At 48.8% G+C, this 17,182-nt stretch overlaps 1 protein-coding gene across 3 annotated transcripts in view; it reads left to right on the forward strand.

Annotated features, from left to right (window-relative positions):
* The window catches only part of ephb1 (EPH receptor B1), a 112,282-nt gene that overhangs the window by 87,099 nt on the left and 8,001 nt on the right, over nucleotides 1-17,182 (forward strand). For 2 of the 3 annotated variants that reach the window (XM_029831093.1, XM_029831095.1), the window contains exons 7-12: nucleotides 354-516; nucleotides 2,762-2,870; nucleotides 3,468-3,532; nucleotides 6,451-6,639; nucleotides 7,239-7,486; nucleotides 10,389-10,604. In XM_029831093.1, coding sequence (XP_029686953.1) covers nucleotides 354-516; nucleotides 2,762-2,870; nucleotides 3,468-3,532; nucleotides 6,451-6,639; nucleotides 7,239-7,486; nucleotides 10,389-10,604 — 990 coding nt within the window. The remainder of the gene's footprint in view (nucleotides 1-353; nucleotides 517-2,761; nucleotides 2,871-3,467; nucleotides 3,533-6,450; nucleotides 6,640-7,238; nucleotides 7,487-10,388; nucleotides 10,605-17,182) is intronic. The other variant, XM_029831094.1, reaches the window with a different exon arrangement.

Consider the following 17,182-nt stretch of genomic DNA (forward strand, 5'->3'; position numbering starts at 1 on the left):
TCTCTGGCTATCAGCAGCTTGCAGTGGTGGGTGGAGTGTAGGTGCAGTTTTCTTTTCTGGCTGTCATTTTTCGGTCTGATTTATGGAAAAGTGACAGGCCTAAATAATTACTGATCACCCGCGCCGATACCACCAGCGATGCCCCCAAACTTCACTGGAGCCGGTTCCCCAACAGACCCAGCAGGATTCCGAGGCCGGTTCCTTTAGACAGAACTGTGCATCCAGTTATACTGTCATATAATGTCTGCGTCCGTGCAAGATTGAGGAAACAACAACGTTTTAGTGGGATGTTAACAGACATGTTTAATGATATTCACATCGAAACGACTCCCTGTGTTCGCTGTTTCGTCCAGGACCACGAGGAGATTAACTCCACCGTCCTGCGAAGCCAGACCAACACGGCGCGCGTGGAGGGGCTCCGGCCGGGGACCGTGTACGTGGTGCAGGTGCGGGCACGGACCGTCGCCGGCTTTGGCAAATACAGCAGCAAGATGTGCTTCCAAACTCTCACAGATGGTAAGGATGGCCGAGCCAGGAGAGAAGGCACTCTGTCTCTCTCGCTCCCACAGACGCGCGCACACACACACACACACACTGTTGCTTGTTGTCATTGCATTATTTCGAGGTGGTGAGTGAATGAAGGGACAATGACATTTGATCGCACTTCTGCTGTATTTCCACAGTTAAATTCATTTCACAGCTCTGAGTGGGTGCGTGAGAAGGGGGGGTGGGGGGTGGGGCTTTGAACGTATATCAAAAGCCAAGCGTCTTTTTTTTTTTTTGCCCGAATAATGAACCAGAATGCTAAGCTAATTGTTTCTGTTGTTTTTTTTTTCACCCAGCCCTTCTGTTGCTGGAGCGCTATCCCAGAATTCATAGCTGTGATTAGTAGTAGATGGGGAAAAAAATGTTCTTCTTCCCTTCTGCCATGGTGGAGGGGGTTGAAGAGCAGCTGCGACACCTGTTTCTCCAGCGAGGCTGTGGAATTACTGTTTATTAGCATGAAAGCGCTAAGCCATGCTCTCGAGAGCGGCCATGTCACTTCTCCACGCTGCACGTATTTACTGTCTTTGCAGGTGGTGATAATAGTTTAGTGCTCTTCCACTGAGTCCGAAATGGAATATTGATCACTCCTCATTGTTCCCTCACTGATGTGCATCAGCCGCTTTTGTGCAACACATCTTGGAATTCCAGTGGGAATAAATACTTACCTGGACTCCAACAAGGACATATATCCTGCAGCACACCTCTACCCTGAGGAAAAGTAGATCCGGGTGGTTTGTCGAGGTCCATCTCTGAAACAGGCGTGAAGAGGTGGTAAAACATCATCCATCTTTAGCTGAGATTGTAAAATGTGTCATTCCTCACGTGCGGGTCTGAAGGAATTGATCAGGACCGGAAATTCTCCTTTAAAGGGACTATTTCCTGTCGGAGGAGGTTCGCGAGAGCTGGGCGCTCTTTGTTCTTCACGTAGCAAAGACAGCGGTGACATTTCCGCAACGTATCGCGTTAATGAAGATGATAACGATGAATGAGGCGGCGATGATCTGGAGGGAGGGAAGCCGGGGAGGATATTAATGAAGACGAAGGCGACGGCGGCGCCTGTTTACCTGGGCAGAACAGATGTAGCGGCGCCGTCGTCCCCTCCCCCGCCGCCTTCCCCCATGCTTCCCTTCACAATGCCAAATGAACCCAGTGTCAGACGCGGGCCCGCTCTCCGCGGTCGCCGCGGCTGTTAGCGGGCCGTCCGCTGGCTGGGCGCCACAGAGGGACATCAGTCAAGACAATTAGCAGCAGACGCCGGAGAACTGCTGACAGCGACGCCAGCGTCCGGTCCCCTGCGCCTCTACCTGTTTCCCAACTTCAACCCCCCCCCCCCCCCCCACACACACACACTTCCTGTTGGGCTTCAATGCAAGTGATCCCATTTATCCTCTTGTCAGCATATTTTAATAAACCTCCACGATATGTCCTTCCGTCACCTCCACACCCAGAGGGAGTGATGAAGGGTGATTGGCTCATCAGAGGAGCGGGTGCGATGCCTCAGGCCGGGCCCACAGAACAAACTGATTGTAATAACCCCCCCCCCACCCCCGTTTAACACAGGAAGTACACTGATTTCTGGCTTTTGGGTGAAGACGAGCACCTGTGCGGATGTCTCAAAGCTAATTTGCGTCATCGGAGAACAGAACTTCCTGCGAGCCTGAAAATCCGGAGCATCCTTCCCTCCGTTTGCTTCAAGCGTATTCCGTCGAGGCTAAAGTTTGGGCGGCGTCCTGCCGCTCTGAACTTCTCGCTGTATCGACACTCCGCCGCCGCGCAGAAGATGCATCCCTTCGCTCGTTATCCCGCTAATCCTAAAGGCCCGTTCTATGTCAGGGGGGACTGGATTTGGAAGATGCTGATTTGACTGCAGCACGCTAAATCCCGCACCGCTCGGAGGATGGCGAGTCGGGTGGAGACGGGCGCAGAGGGAGATGAGTGATGCTGCATTCCTTCCCCCACATTTAGGCTTTCCCTGTGAGCTAGCAACTACCTCAGCCCCATATGGAAAACACAGGATCCATTTGTTCCTGACAGGCACCGCAGAGATGTTTCTGTCCTCTGGTTGATCAAACTCAGCCTGTCAGTCAGTCACGGGACAGCAGATCCTTTTTTTCCGTCGGGACATCTCCTCCCGCTCTTCTATCTCCACGCCTGCACCTCGGGGTCGGCCCGAGCCCTTCCTGATCTGCCCATCTTTCGTTCTTCTCACCCGCAGACGATTTCAAGTCCGAGCTGAGGGAGCAGCTGCCCCTGATCGCGGGCTCGGCGGCAGCGGGGGTCGTCTTCATCGTCTCCCTCGTCGCCATCTCCATCATCTGCAGCAGGTAACCACCTCATTTCCCATCTTCTCTTTCGGCAGATTTCAAAGAAAAGATTGTGCCGACATCGAAACACGCCGGTCACAAATCCGCTCCGTGGCGTAATCTCTTCCGAAGAATTTTGTCAGTTCTGATAAGGAAAGTTATTATTTTTAATCTGGAATATCAAACCCCGCACACACTTCCTCCAGTTCCTTCCTCGCCCTCCCAGCTCGCTTAAGTATAACCAATTTACTTCTGCATCAGTTTGTCGTGCTGTCACGTTCCGGCCTCGCCCGGCTTCAGATGTATGAAAGTCAGATATTTTTTTTCCCCCCTTCATGCGGTGTTGTGCGCAACTTTGAGCAAGTAAAGTGCTCATCAAACCGTTGGCGCTCTTTTGATGCCGCGGCAGAGGAGACAGATGAAAAGCAGCGAGATCCTATCAAGGTCTAATTAAAAATCAGCTCATTTTCATAAACTTCATTTGCCACCGCTAACCCTGTGCAACTGATTCAATTTCAGCCGCGTCACTTTTACCGACCATACAGAGAAGCGCGGTAATAAGGCCTCGTTTACGCTCCCTTTCATCCTGTCTTCTCTCAATATTCATGCCTCCCTCAGGAAAAGAGCGTACAGCAAAGAGGCAGTGTACAGCGACAAGCTGCAGCATTACAGCACAGGAAGAGGTGAGTCTCTGCTGCACACACCTGCACCTTTTCGGCTGCTTACCTTTGCATTCGGATTGTTTTTAAGCTTTATTTTTCAGCACTGAAGGTTTATTTAATTGAAAAACTGCCTATTTCTCGCCTTGTCTTATTTTGAAGGATATAACGTGCAATTTGCAGGGGTACAAACATCTGAATGTCTTTTATAAAAAAATAAAAAATGAAAGAGGGTTTTTGCGACTGCCCACCAGGACATCGGATTTCTTCATATGTGCAACGTCGTAAATTGTTTTTGCCTTCAGATCACGTTCCGTTTCCCCCAAAATTCCGATCATTGTCAGATTGTTCAAGTGAAATGGAATATGTGTGAGATATGAGAAGGAACGCACCATTGTTTCTCCCCAGCACCTGTACATGCGTCGGTGCACGTATACTCATTCTCTGATTTATTTTCTTCTTTTAAAATCTGACCGGTTGTGGGGGGGGGGGCAACAACAACAAAAGACAACAACCCTGTGAAATAGCTGCGGAAAGTCGACAATGAGCCACTTTTGGAGTGAAGTGCAGCGAAATATTCTGTCAAATTGAATCAAAACCTCAACGAGACACGAGCAGATGTTTATAAAAAAAAGCTCGTATTTTGTGCCACCACACGCATATATGATTCGAAATAAATCTGATAAATGGACTAAATTAGCACTTCTGTGGGCAGAGGAATCTATTTTGTCACAGCAGGAAAAAACAAACAGAATAAAGATGAGTGGAGAAAACGAACAAACAATCAAAGCCCAATTGATGGCTCTTCAGGTTTATTTCCTCAGCTGTTAGCAAGACTCTTCAAAATAACCCCCCCCCCCCCCCCCCCCCCACCTTGTGGTTCATTGTTGTCTCCTTTTCTCTCCAAATTTGAGTGACACTTTTCTAATTACAATATTCAACATGACAATTAAACAGCGCCACTGTGCCAATTGTTTTTGCACAATTCCCAAATATGTAATGCTGGCATTGCCCACAGCTAGCTGCCAACTGCTCCAGCTGTTGCCACACACATCGGGGACGTCTCTACATTTTAGGCCCACCTGACGTGACAGATGTCAAGAGGCACGTTGCCTGTACGTCAGCGGAACTGAGGGTTGATTCGACTGGAAATCCAACTGCTGTGATAGTGCTAAACCTTGAAGTCCATGTTTCCATAAGCATAACAACCTGTTAGCTCTGTATGCTGCTAGCATTGGGTCAACAGTGAAGTTCAGTAGATTGACTGAATTCTTTAATTCATAGCTTTGCAGCAGCTAGTTTTATGCGCAGAAATGCATGACTGATATGCTAATAAGCCACATGGCACTATTTTGTGAATAATAATAATAATGACAAGAAATAAAAACATAATGTTTTAATTATATCCGACATAATTTGCTGAAGTTGAAGGTATTCTTCTGACACTGAGGGTTGGTCTTTGGACACGCCGTAAATTCTATATACATTGACCAGCTGAAGCTAGTAGCATGTTAGTGAAGCCATTATTGCTGCGCAATTAATTTGTGGATGCATTAGGGCCATTCGGGAGACAGACATCAGGCTAAATGCTAGACATTGTTGTAAGTGCAACATTTTGAACTGTACTTTATCACTCTGCTCCCCTAACTCTCTTAGTTATCACAGCAACCAAGTCCTGCTCCAGGGACCGTATGATAATTGAATGATAGACGCCTGGGTGCGACTGTAGCTGCCATACTGTTGGGTTGTGTTTAAAAAAGATGCTTACATTTAGTTGAGGCTAACTGTTGGAGAGAGACAAGCTATATTCATTTTTAATCATTCATGAAAGATAATTATGGCCTGTGAATCAGTAAGTAAGCCACAGACTGGACCTCGGTATGTGCTCATCATTTATGGTTTTTTAGGCTTCCCGCAAAGGTTTATCCTCCAGCCGCGAGCGGCCTGGTGACGCTTGTAAACAGGATGACTCTGTGGAATGCAGAGCCGTAAACCCTCTGATGGATTAACTTGCAATCTGTATAGAATCTCTCATGAGCAATTATAGCCTCGCAGGCAGAGTTCAAGGCAATTAGTGCGGTAACTAGACTCAGCTTCTAGTCAAGAATGAGGTGAGGCTCTTTGATCCGTCCAAAACCAGACCTTATCTTTCCCCCGTCTCTGGAGAACCTTCTCTCTCTAATTGTGGCTTATGCAAATGCGCGTGCACAAATTGACTTGATGGAGACGGGTTTATTCAAATCATGGCCGCCAAGGTTTCGGCTGAACAGCGCCGTTACCAAAGGTGGCCCTCCTCCGTCACTGCAGATGGCGGTTTGGGCGCCAGCTAGGTATTTCCGTCTCCACGCAGCCTGTAGGAACAGAAAGTCTGTCATCAGTTTTGGGGGCGACTGAGTTCACCTATTTCAGAACAACATGAAAAGCCGGGTGATGGTGCTGCGGTTTTTATCTCTTTGTGAGCGCGTATAGGAAGAGGCTGCAGGGAAATTGTTTCCGCCATTATCAGGGAGCAGAAACTGCCGGTATAAGTGAAAAAAAAAGAGATAAATCTGAATGCTCTCTTTCCATATGCCATCGCCCTATCGCTTCTTTTCTCTCTTTGTGGGCCCTCCTGCCACATAAGAATTGAATCAAACCAGAATTTTGTTGCCTTATTTTCCTTCTGTTTTGCTCTAGTCATCCGCTTGTGCACATCAAACATTCGCTAACCCCCGTTTACATACCGTAGCGCATTGCTCATCTCCGAGGCGCGCCGTAAGGCAAACGGCGGCATCGTTACCCATTGTTAGGAGCCTGTGCTGATTGTGAGTAATGCCGCGTCACACTGTGATTTAGGTTCCTACTCGATCACGACTGCATCCGTCCGTCGTGAGCGCGAGAAGTTTAGGCAAGAGGTAGAACTCTTTTACTGGAAAGCTCATTTAGCACTCTGGTTGTTCTAGAACTCTCTCTGAGAGCCGACATGTCTAACTGCTCCTCCCCACTGGGCTGCCCGACCCACTTCTCAGGCTCCCCGGGGATGAAGATCTACATAGATCCCTTTACCTACGAGGATCCCAACGAGGCTGTGCGAGAGTTCGCCAAGGAGATCGACGTCTCAACTGTAAAGATCGAGGAGGTCATCGGCGCAGGTATCGAAAAGTCTGACACTGTTTTTCCCAATTTTCACGCTTTCAATTCATTGTTTGGATGTGTCCTACTGAAAGTGTTCAAGGTCATAACGCGACCTCCTTGGCAGCTGCACTCGATGGGAACGCGTCAAGGGCCCATGTCAAGTGCTTCAGCAGCATATAGGCCAGCTACCCTGGGACACAATGGCATTAGAAATAGCTCGAGCTTCACGGCATATTCCCAGTGCTTCTTCTGTTTTTGGATCCCATTACTGAAACCCTTCTTCCTGCTCGCCGTCGTCCCTTTTAGTTTACATGTGAAACAGGTAAACTGGGGGGTAGCCATTGTTAAAAATGGCAAAACTGAAGCAGGAACCACTCTTCCCATTACAGTATAATAACTGGTTCAAGCGTGTCAGGCTAAATGACACTGGGACGTACCATTGTGCATTAGCGGGGTTGAGTAAATCCTGGCAAAGGAGGTAAAGCTCCAGCAAATGTCAAGGGATTTGCTTTCTTGGAATATAACACATACAGCAGGTCGGACGAGCTTTTTTGGCCATTTTCAGCCACAGAAATATCGTTTCTGACTCTGTTTTTGCTCCTCCGTCTACTTCAAGGTGAGTTCGGGGAGGTGTACAAGGGCCGCCTAAAGCTGCCCGGCAAGAGAGAGCTATACGTCGCTATCAAAACCCTTAAGTCGGGCTACGTGGAGAAGCAGAGGAGGGACTTCCTGTCCGAGGCATCTATCATGGGCCAGTTCGACCACCCGAACATCATCCGTCTGGAGGGCGTGGTCACCAAGAGCCGTCCGGTCATGATTGTGACGGAGTTCATGGAGAACGGCGCCCTGGATTCTTTCCTCAGGGTGAGTGAACCCAAAAAGGTTGCGGTGAGCAGTAGAAAGTAGGAAAAAATAGAAAGCATACGTTATGGAAATGTGAAGCTAATTCAAGAATTAATTGTGGAACAACTTCAGAAAGAATCCAGGCTATCAAGTGCAGTTGCAAATTAGAAGGAGACTCCTTAACCTATCCTGTACCAACAGAGAATATGTTTCATGACAGTGAACACGGTTCTTAATTTGAAATTTCCCATTAGCCGACCATATAAGCCGTTAATTTCTCTATTTATGCCTGGAGCTAATAATGGACTTTTCACTCCCTCTTTTATGGAGAGGATTGAGCAGACATACAGCTTAATCAATATTCAACTCGCTTTATTTCTCCTTTCAGTCTCAGGGATTGGTATTCTATTCCACTTTGATCTAGGGTGGGTTTAAAGGCCCTCTTTGAAGAGGGCTTTGCTAACCGCCACATCCGACTTGTGTTTCCATCGATCTCCCTCACCCTGTTATTTGTTAGTGTGTTCCAGGGGTTCAAAGCGCTTTCTGCAGAGCATTCACATCGGGTGGGGGGCATAATGTATGAAAGTCAAAGAGACGGATGCCTGTATGTCCAAATGGAACAGTGTAGCTAACAATGAAAAGGATTGTCTTTGGGAATCCATTTCACTCATCTAACACGGCCATGCTTTCCCTTTGGACATTCCCTGTAAGGAAAGGAAAAGTAATCCCGCGTGTCACTGATGCTACTGTGGATGGAAAATGAAGGGGAGGGGAGAGGAGAGGAGAGGAGAGGAGAGGAGAGGAGAGGAGAGGAGAGGAGAGGAGAGGAGAGGAGAGGAGAGGAGAGGAGAGGAGAGGAGAGGAGAGGAGAGGAGAGGAGAGGAGAGGAGAGGAGAGGAGAGGAGAGGAGAGGAGGAGAGAGAGGGAGGAGGAGAGGAGGGGAGAGAGGAGAGGAGGGGAGGAGGAGGAGGGGAGAGGAGAGGAAGGGAGGAGGAGGAGGGGAGGAGAGGAGAGGAGAGGAGAGGAGAGGAGATGAGAGGAGAGGGAGGAGATGAGGGGGTGAGGAGAGGAGGGGAGAAGAGAAGAGAAGAGAGGGAGGAGGGAAGAGGAGGAGAGGAGAGGAAGGGAGGTGGAGGGGGGAGGTGGAGGAGAGGGGAGGAGAGGAGAGGAGAGGAAGGGAGGGTAGGGGGAGAAGGGGAGAGGAGAGGAGTGGAGAAGAGAGGGGAGGAGGGGAGGCGATAGGAGAGGAGATGAGGGGGGAGGAGAGGAGGGGAGAAGAGAGGGGAGGAGGGAGAGGAGAGGGGGGAGAGGAGGGGAGGAGAGGAAGGGAGGTGGAGGGGGAGGGGAGGAGAGGAGAGGAGGAAAGGGGAGGAGAGGAGAGGAGAGGAAGGGAGGGTAGGGGGAGGAGGGGAGAAGAGAGGAGGGGAGAGGGGAGAGGAGAGGAGGGGAGAAGAGGAGAGAAGAGAGGAGGGAGGAGGGAGAGGAGAGGAGAGGAGGGGAGAAGAGAAGAGAAGAGAAGAGAGGGGAGGAGGGGAGAGGAGAGGAGAGGAGATGAGGGGGGAGGAGAGGAGGGGAGAAGAGAGGGGAGGAGGGGAGAGGAGAGGGGGGAGAGGAGGGGAGGAGAGGAAGGGAGGGGGAGGGGAGGAGAGGAGAGGAGGAGAGGAAAGGGGAGGAGAGGAGAGGAAGGGAGGGTAGGGGGAGGAGGGGAGAAGAGAGGGGAGGAGGGGAGAGGAGAGGAGGGGAGAAGAGGAGAGGAAGGGAGGGAGGTGGAAGGGGGAGGTGGAGGAGGGGGGAGAAGAGGAGAGGGCAGGAGGGGAGGGGAGGAGAGGAGGGGAGAAGAGGAGAGGAGAGGAAGGGAGAAGAGGGGAGGAGAGGAGAGGAGAGGAAGGGAGGTGGAGGGGGGAGGTGGAGGAGGGGAGAGGGGAGGAGAGGAGGGGAGAAGAGGAGAGGGGAGGGGTGGAGAGTAGAGGAAGGGAGGGGAGGGGGAGGTGGAGGGGGGAGGTGGTGGAGGAGGGGAGAAGAGGAGAGGAGAGGAGAGGAGGGGAGAAGAGGAGAGGGGAGGAGAGGAGAGGAGGGGGGACGGGAGAGGAGATGAGAGGAGAGGAGAGGAGGGGGGAGGAGGGGAGAGGCTTTGTAAGCGATTGATGATAAATAAAGGTCATAATCTAGTCAGAACTTAAAGCCTCCCTGATGTACAGACTTCATACTTTCTTTAATAGAAATAAACCAAAGAACAGTTTTGTCCCACTCAGCAGTTGTGTTGGGATCTACTGTCAATAAGACTACCGGTATACTAAAGGTCTTTGAAGCAGGGGACAGAGACAGAGGAGACAGAGACGGAGGAGACAACATGTGAATCGTGCCTGATTGTTCTTCAGACAGACAGAAACTTCAGAGATGGTTAAACAGTGGAACGTGGCGGTGGAGCCAGCAGGTTTTACAGCCTGATGAAAGTATTCCGGTGGTCTTATCTGTTTCAGGCCGGGCTGCGGGCTTGTAACAAAGAAGGAAGGACAACATCCTTTGGTCTATTTTAGTCACGCAGAAATCAGGAGATCCTCTGGTCAGCTCGACAGGAAAGACATTTAAATGATGACAAAACTCTTCTTCTTTTAATGCTCGACCAGTGGGTTTATGTCAGAAAGGAGCACATGGATATCAATTCAGAGTCAGACAAACAGGATTTTTTCATTTACCTGGTATTTTGGAAAAACTGCGTTTCCACCGAAATTACCCAGAAAAAGGGTCAGGACCTTTCAGAATCCCTGTGTGTTTGTAATACGCAGATTATCTGCAAAGTAAACACTAAATAAAACAAACATTGGATTATTTAGAGATTTCTGTTTGGTATAAAAGCAACATCAGCACCCTCTGTGTCCTTCAGCCGTGAGCTCTGACAAAGAATTTCTCCCCCCCCCCCCAGCAAAATGACGGCCAGTTCACGGTGATCCAGTTGGTGGGGATGATGCGCGGCATCTCGGCCGGGATGAAATACCTCTCTGAAATGAACTACGTCCACCGCGACCTGGCGGCCCGGAACATCCTGGTCAACAGCAACTTGGTGTGCAAAGTGTCTGACTTTGGTCTGTCCCGCTACCTGCAGGAGGACACGTCTGATCCCAGCTACACCAGCTCTCTGGTGAGTACCGCGACTATTCCAGACGCGTTCCCTGTTGGCGTCCGCCGTTTGTCCGTTCAGAACCGTTGCCATCAGCATTAGGCCCGTGCCGGTCCGGTTCTGCCTCGATCCCTCTGAAGGACCTTTGGCCCTCTCCAGAATTTCGCCCTTTCTCGTCTCCTCCCTTCCTCGTTTGTCCTCTTTTCCTCCGCTCGGCGTGTCACGGGCCGGAGGTCTGTCACGGCTTCATTAGCGTGAAGACGTGCCTCCTCTGGGAAGGCTCCTCTCTCTCGCTGACAAGCCCGGAGTGCAGAGCGAACCAAAGGGCACCGCAGCCTCTCGCGCTGACAGCTTCCACCATCCGCGCCACCAGCCCCTCCACCCCCGTCCTCGCTCCCTGTCCCGCTTCTCAGTCACTCCTCATTCATTATAGCCGGGGCATCATGGGAGGCTTTGGCTCCTCATTAACTCCTCCACACTACAGATCTGTAATTATTAGCAGCCGCCGTTAGTTCATCTCCTGCCTATCCGCTCGCTAATTCAAAACACACTCTTCACACTCCTACAAACACTCACGTTGGTTATTACGACTCCTGGCGTGTTTTTTTTTTTCTTTGTTGCATCTGTGTCAAAGCCTTAAGCGTTGACTCGTAAATGCAGAAGCATGCACGCTCATGTTTTAAGGTCAGCGTGGGCGGCTGCGTCCAGGCCCGTGTACGTGTCTAGTATCACATCATTGACTCCACTTCGAGACTTCTGTGTTAATTAGCTTGTCGACGCTGATGTGTAATGAGTAATGTTGCCTTCAGGCTCTGTGTCACGCATTTAGATGGTTTTAATTTGTTACATTTAGGAAACTGGATAGGAACTGATCACGAAATATCCCAACTTTTCACTTTTGTCGCTGTATTTGCACTGCAAACATAAGGCAAATATATTACACTGTAAAAAAAACATGTGCACCGTATAAGGCGTCTTATTTTGGAATGGGCACGGGCGGTATTTCAATAGAAAAGATCAAAGGCGTGCTTTGAAATGGGCCGACTGCTCCTCAGGTATGAAGAGACACTTCTTAAAATAAACACGTTTTGATCTAAATATGGCCGAAGAAACAAAACATGCAGAAATCTGCCGCGGGAAAGCGACGGCAGGAAGATGGCACCCCCGGGAGCGCCGCGGCTTTGCTTTGCACGTTTGACCTCTGTGGTCGGACCTGGCTGATTAGAGTTTACTGTACAAAGTGGAGCAGCACCTTTGTTGTGTGCGCGGGGATTAGGTTATAGATTGAGCTCAGTATTTTGATGCCGTTTAATGCAAACAAAGGATCCTTGAGGGCTTTATCTGAGGGGGTGTCGATGGAGCGCCGTGCTCCAAGCCTCAACCCAAGGAGGTTCTTTTACGAGATACCGTATTTTCACGACCATAAGGCGCACTGTATTAAAAGGTGCAGTTATGGGTGCTATTTCTGTATTTAAAACGTACATAAGGCGCACCGTATTATTAGGCGCATGCTGAAACAGTAAAAATGACAACGGGAGTAAAACAGTGAGTTTCGACACATTTATTGAACAAAATATTCATTCTTCCACCACAAAACCATCAAAGTTTACATCTTCTGTATTTGAATTAAACAGCTGCGTTATTTCAATGTCCAACATCCCGAATTCCTCTTCTTAATCATCTGAATCGGACTCACCGACCGGTTCCGGTTCAGCGTCTATTTTGTGAAAGCTCTTCCAATACATGAAGACGGTATCATAGCCCGTGCGTCTACAATCCACCCACATATGGTGGCATAACTTGCCCGCCGCTGCCTCATAGTCTTTGTGAAGGAGTGTTCGCCTTCAGTCATCCAGCGCTCTGTCCGTTTCCGTGGCAGCCGAGAACCACGGTGAGCGACGACTTCTCGTGCTCCGTTGTGCGTATCGCCACCGTGCTGGTCCCCTTTTCTCCACTTTGTGAGTCAAAGGGATGTTAAAAGTCGGAGGGATCTCATCCATGTTGGTGATGTGGCTGGGCGCGGTTATCTTGTCGCGGCAGTAGGTGCGGAAGATGGCCGCCCTCTCCTGGTTAGGGTTAGGGAAGATGGCCGCCCTCTCCTGGTAATCCGCGGGCAGCCGCTGCGCAACAGTTGTCCTTGCGTGTATGGAGAGATGCCGCCTCCTCATAAAGCGAAAAAACTAAGATTACTCGATTGCCATTTTCAGCCACATATTCGATGGCCTGCAGTTTAAAGTAAGCCTCATTCATACGCGTCTCGCTTGACCGGCGCCATTTTAGGGGATCCTTACGCGTAGGTGTGCCGCTAATCGATTGGCGGAACGTTTACCATAGTGCACCCACCAAAGGTGCACAGCAGATTTTGGAACTCAGTCCACACACAAGGCGAACCATGTTATAAGGTGCACCATCGATTTTTGAGAAAATCTCAGTGTTTTAGGTGCGCCTTATAGTCGTGAAAATACAGTAATTGACGCTGCCTCTCGCCACCCAGGTGACGTAGCTGCATCATCTGATTTTTAACCCCACTGCATTTAGGGGACATCCATTTAGGGGACCTCAGCTGGGAGCTGGACGTCCACAGGACCCACGCGGGGTCCTCTGCTGTAATTAAGCTCCGCGCCGCGACCTTCCCTTCGTGGCTTTTTTTTTTTAGCTACGACCTGGCGTTACCCAATCAGCGAGCAAGGCTGGCGTGGCAGACGAGGTCGAGGGAATCAGGGAAATTAAATTGTGCTGACGTGCGGTGATTTACATTGCCATCGACCTCCTCCTCGAGCAAATTAATCACCTCTTTTTCCTCGACTGCTTTTCTAATTTTTCCCCGCAGTTCCAGGCACACCAATTACTGCGTCGGCGGTGTGATGCCGAATGTATGGTCGGGAAGACCTGCTGATAATTGCGTTAACCCCTGGATGTGGGTTCACTTTGGACCCGTGTCGAGGAGGTCTGACACAGACGGGGGCTGTCGTCCCTCGCCGCTCGCCATTCACCAAAGCCGTGATTAATTAGACAGATTAACAGACAATGTTAAAACTCCATTGGTCACACTGAGGTGACGTTCGCTAATTATTTTAAAGACCCCAGAGAGGGTTTGGGCATCAGCGGAGGCAGAGCTTTAGCAGATTCGTATTGATTGGTGTGGTCACATGTGAGGAGAAGCTCATGATCAGCGACCTGCCATGAATGATGGCTCAAACCACACTCAGGTGAGCTAAAAGTGAAGAACTCTGGTCCAGTCAAAGTAAAAGACATAGAGTAGAACAGCGTCACCTGTCAGCCTCGCCCTTTTGCGAGGGTTCTGCCAACGGGGGCAGTAGTTTGGGCGGTGGGGGGTGTCCAGGTTTTTGCTGTCCAACGATACGAAAAAGCTGTCACATCTCTGCAAGCCGAGTGACGGTTACCTCATACATCACAGTGTTTGTGCCATATGTTGTCAGGTGTGCGTTTGTGCCGCGTGGCCGTTTATACGCACGCACGTTCCCCACTCCGTGGCCTTTTCCGTGCACTTGCATGTTTGTGTCATTGAGGCTGAGAGGGGTTGAAAGGCGAGGTCACACAGAGCCGGCAACAAAGCCCACCCATCAAATGGCTGCGACCTCGGAGAGGCGCTCTCGGCTCCGCGCCGCTGCTCGCGCTCTGTGGACTTTGCAGCTGTTTCTGTTTGCCGGGTTTATATTTGCATCTCCCTTTTTCTCCCGCTGGACGCAGGCCCATGCACCTCTCTTTGGAAGGGGGACTTGTCTATTCAGCTTGTCCTAAAATATTTACAATCTCCAAAAAGCGACAGAGACTCTGAGCGAACCATAAGTGGTGCTTTATAAAGAATCAACTAAAGCAAACAAGGGGAATGTGTTTGTGTCCTAAGATGCCCCATTTTTGCATCCAAAATATGCAACATTCACCGCACGAGAAGAAATTCAATTCTTGCTACTTTTAAAGAAAACTGATTTAGAATAGAGCAGCAGAGTTTAATGATTATCCTTAAGTGTTTTGTTATTTCTGGGTTTAATTTCATCCATCAAAAGAGAGAATTCCTTTTAAACTCACCTGAAAGCTTCGGTGGCCAGCCAAGATGAAAAGATAAAATAATGTTTTCATCTTGAGATTTTAGCAAATATCTTTCCAAGTGTTTCTGTGTGGGTAAAGAAAAATCAGCATTTTTGTGCCACAGTCATGATCTCTGTGAGCGGAGGCCTAATTCGCGTTCTCTAAATTTTAATTAGGGAACGATTGACTTTTAAATCCTGCCGCTAATGATAAAGATTGAGAGGAAAATCAGTGTTATTTATGTTGCCCTAATTTACAAAAAACAACCTCACTACCATGTTGAACAGCCTCGACCAGACTCATTTTATTTTTAACTACTGCATTTAATTGATTTTGTCCTTCACCTACTGACACTCGGTTTGTCTTTTTTTTTTTTAAAGAAAACAGACACTCCAGGACTAAAATGATGGAAGAACAAATGGAATTACAAGGAACACAGTGACAAATTTAGCAAAACAGCCTCTAAAGGCTTCACTTTTCAGCCTATTTAAACATCATTGCCGTTCATGACTGATGAGGCTAGGTGTTGAGCGTAGGATTAGGAGTCGTTTTAAAGATCTATTTTGTGGTGGTAGCTCACTTTGTTAGGAACTGGCCTCAGATGCAAAGGGTTCTTGGTTCAAGCCCTAGAGCAGGCAAAACATGAAAGGTGTTCTGCTAGTAGGGTAAGGTGCCAGAACACCTTAAGAGTACTGCCGAGGTACCCTTGTGCTAGGTACCGAGTACATAATATGCATAATCGCTCATATAGGGCCTTGTGATGAACGGGTGACTCATCCAGGGGTGGAGAAAGGCAAGAGTTTTGTTCTTAAGCTGAATATTTCAGCTCCGGCTTGCTGGATAGTTAATTTTGCTCACACTCAAACACATGCTTCTGTTCATTTCAGAAGCGATCATGAAGCTATTAGGAATTCTAGATGTCTGCGAAAAGTTCCCTGCTCCGAACCAAATTCCCAGAATTCCTCTGCCAGGAGATTTGACCCTTACTTTTGAAAGTCTTATGTCTTTCTCTTCCCTTGACATTCCCATGGGTGCCTGAGAAACAAACCTCTCTGTCACCACCCACCCCCCCACCCCAACTTCTCCTCCCATCTCTCCATTCCTCCCTTTCTCCTTCTGTTTGGGCAGACATCCAGGGCAGATCGCTGCTCTCAGGATTTCATTAGAAGGATGTTGATGGAGCACTCTTTTCCAGCCTAAGTAAATGTGCTCAAGTCCATTTGACTGCGCATTGTTTGGAAACGGATTACTGAAGTTGGAGGACTCAAGGAGAGAAAAAGGGTGGGGGGTGGTGAGGGACAGGGAGATCTGCATATTTGTCATTCAGGCAGAGGAGAACAGTTATTTGGTATATCTAAAAAGCTTCTGAGTGGCGAACAAAGCCAAGTAAAAACAACATGAAATGGTTTTATTCAATTAGAAAGGGTTTCTGGGGACTTAGCGGCATGTTAGCAGTGTCTGACAGGTACATTTGCTTCAGATATGACTCATTTTTTTCTGTGACAGCCTGCTTGAAAGTAGTCGGATCACTGGTAGATCCAAAGTTCGCGCCTGGGTGAAAACGTGACAGGTGTTTCATATCACTGGTGTGTGCTTTGTCTCGATGTAAGCGCATTACTGGGCCCAGACACCGTAGCGGAGACCAGTCCGACGCGCGTTAGATGGCTCCTACGTGTTTATCCGTCATCCTTTAGAGTTGTCTGTCACAGGAAGACACCAACGTCCCTCCCTGGTGGTACCCTTCATCTTTGCTTTAACTGTCACAACTGGTCACAACCTGTCACGGACGCACGCAGCCAGGTGGAAGCAGTCACGCTGTAATTTTCAAAGCAATGGGAATTCTGTAGAAGAACCACAGTTGGATGTGTTCTTTATCTGCCCGATGCTAGGGTATGAACAACATATGGTCTTTTTAATGTGTGTTACAGGTCCTTTCAGTACCTTTATGTCAACTTCTGGGGTCTCTTTTTCATCAAACCAGCAGTTATCCACCACAGAGAGGAACAGCAGAAGGGACAAAACTGCCTTTTTATGCTTGGCTTTTGCTTTAATCTATCAAAGGACTTTCCCGATGCGTCACTTGATATCATTAGCGTTTGCTAGTTAAGGCCTGCATCTGTCCAACAACACGGCTCGTTCACAAATATACTGTCAAATGGTAGAAATTGTGTTCTCAGGAGGCAAAATGTCACTTTAAGGCAATTTTTTTTTCAATTTTCTTTCAACAAACTCCTTTCTCTGCTCCCGTGTGCTGACGCTCAGGCTGTTTTAATTCCTGTCAGCATGTCCGCTACGCTCAAATCATGTCCCTTTATTTACAATCTTTCACCTCAAATAAAAAAAGGACCGTTCCTTTTATGTGTTTCTTTCTTCCTGATATGCGTGAGCGGCCTCTCACGTTATTAGAGTGGGATTTTGGCAGAGCCGTTCCTGGCCCACAGCAGTAATTACTAAGGGAATGCATAGCTGTGTCACCCGCCTTGGAAACGTTATTACAGAAATATTCGAGGTGCTTTTCTAGCGCTGCTGAGGCTGTCTCCGAACACGGT

Source organism: Takifugu rubripes, chromosome 22 (assembly GCF_901000725.2).
Source record: "Takifugu rubripes chromosome 22, fTakRub1.2, whole genome shotgun sequence".
NCBI classification, from domain to species: Eukaryota; Metazoa; Chordata; class Actinopteri; order Tetraodontiformes; family Tetraodontidae; genus Takifugu; species Takifugu rubripes.